The sequence below is a fragment of the Anopheles ziemanni genome, chromosome X, assembly GCF_943734765.1.
Source record: "Anopheles ziemanni chromosome X, idAnoZiCoDA_A2_x.2, whole genome shotgun sequence".
NCBI classification, from domain to species: Eukaryota; Metazoa; Arthropoda; class Insecta; order Diptera; family Culicidae; genus Anopheles; species Anopheles ziemanni.
In genome coordinates this window covers 11,622,038-11,623,799 of record NC_080707.1, presented here as the reverse complement: position 1 = coordinate 11,623,799, position 1,762 = coordinate 11,622,038, and the positions used below count along the sequence as shown (strand labels likewise).

Sequence of the window (1,762 nt, the reverse complement as noted above, 5' to 3'; positions counted from 1 at the left end):
CTAGAGCGTAGCGGAACCGTGGCGAATGGTGGAGAAAATTGTACCGTAATCTAGGAAAAGCCAACGGAAACCAAAGGGGGAAAAAACACCACCAACCATCGTGTCTCCATTTGGTCGCAGCTCCCATTGCGAGAGGTCTACCTCCGATCGATCTCTGGCGTTCGCGCGGTACGTCATGAATTATTCAAACGGAAAATTAAAACATTATATCGAGCCGCCAAACACGGAGCCGATGGCATAGTCGGGGATATGGAGTTGAGGCGCTCGCCTCAATCGCGGTGAGCATTATTGGATATCTGAACACATGTGGCGCTGATACCGCCGCAGAGTTTAGGACTCTGCGAGCTCGAACTCGAGGTTATGAAGAGGCTCACGAAGTCTTCATTTCTGGAGTTCCCAGAGATCCCAGAAATAGCGACTCACCTGCGGCGACGGTCAGATGCGGGAAGATGTGGGCGGTCTGGAGCAGGAACACACCGGCCGACAGCTGCAAGCCGTGCGCGATGCAGTGCACGACGACACCGATGTAGGTGACGAGCCAGCCCCAGCCTCCCTCGGGGTAGTAGTGCTGCTTCAGCGTAATAAGCTGCCGAAGATCGGCCACCAGCCGGGCCCCGTAGGGAATCTTGAGGTCATGGTGCCGATGGTGGTGAGATAGGTGGTGATGGTGGTGTCGGTGCCGCTGCTTGGTGGACGATCCGTCCGAGCCGTAGCCCAGGTTGTTGAGGCCGCTGCAGGAACCGCTCGCGCTCAGCGCCACCCCGGAGTCCTCGCGGGAGTTCATCAGGTGTGGCAGCGAGTGGGAACGCTGCAGCGCCAGAGGGCGCAGGGTGTCGTTCGACGAGAATGACATCGCACTCACGAGCTCCACAATCACGAGATTCAACTACAAACTCTTGAGTCTTCTACACAGTCAGTGACTCATGCAACGAAACGTGAACGAAACGGAGGAGCGCCTCAATACCGGAAGGTGTCCGCTTGCTGCTCCAGGTAGCACAGGGCGCTTCTTCCACGCGGCACAGGAACCACTCGGTAGTCAATGCTGGGGGTTGCTCGGGGCAGCTGATCTCGGTCGGCGACTGCACGCTACCCACCGACGACGCTTGAGGCCACCGGCGTGGCAGCGACACTCGCTCATAGTCTCTGGGCCGCAGTGTAGGCGCAGGTCGTCTTTGCGGATTGGACATGCAGGTTCGTGGAGACGACGATGACGACGAGCGGCGGCGACCGACCAGCATGGCAAACGCCCGAGTGGACCACCTCCGATCCTACCAACCACTGTTCAACTGGACTCACCACAGCCCGGACAGGTCGGCTGCACTGGTTCGGGTTAATTGCAACGATAGCGATAATTAACTGTCGCGTGCGCTTGGTCATACAGCAGCTTCGAGGCGCACACACTCACACGCACTTACACACACACATGTACACTAAACGCTAGTGAATGGTTTTCCGATTCACACTTCGTCTTAACTGGTGATACCTGCGCAATGGTAGTCGCACACAGCACACTTTACATCTTTACGTACGCACGGACTAGAGAGACAAAGAGTTGGTGAGCTGCGGTGTGCAGCAAAGCGACACATCTTCCGCGGCGAGCAACGGCAATTGGTCGTTTGGGTATTTGGATCGCCATCGGGTACGAATAAAGTGAAGACCGGTTTCCGAAAGTCATTGCATCTCCAAGGACCCGCGCTGGAGATCCCCCCACCCTCTTCAGTGCGCCAGATCCGAAACAGCACTACCAGCTACGGCGGGCCCG

At 57.2% G+C, this 1,762-nt stretch overlaps 1 protein-coding gene across 1 annotated transcript; it reads right to left on the bottom strand.

The window, feature by feature from the left end:
- Nucleotides 1-853, bottom strand: LOC131291058 (lysine-specific demethylase 7A-like). Its single transcript, XM_058320247.1, has 2 exons — nucleotides 424-853; nucleotides 1-50 (listed from the first exon to the last, which is right to left on the bottom strand). The coding sequence occupies exons 1-2, from the start codon at nucleotides 851-853 to the stop codon at nucleotides 1-3; spliced, it is 480 nt and encodes a 159-aa protein (XP_058176230.1).
- Between the last annotated feature and the right edge of the window lie 909 nt (nucleotides 854-1,762).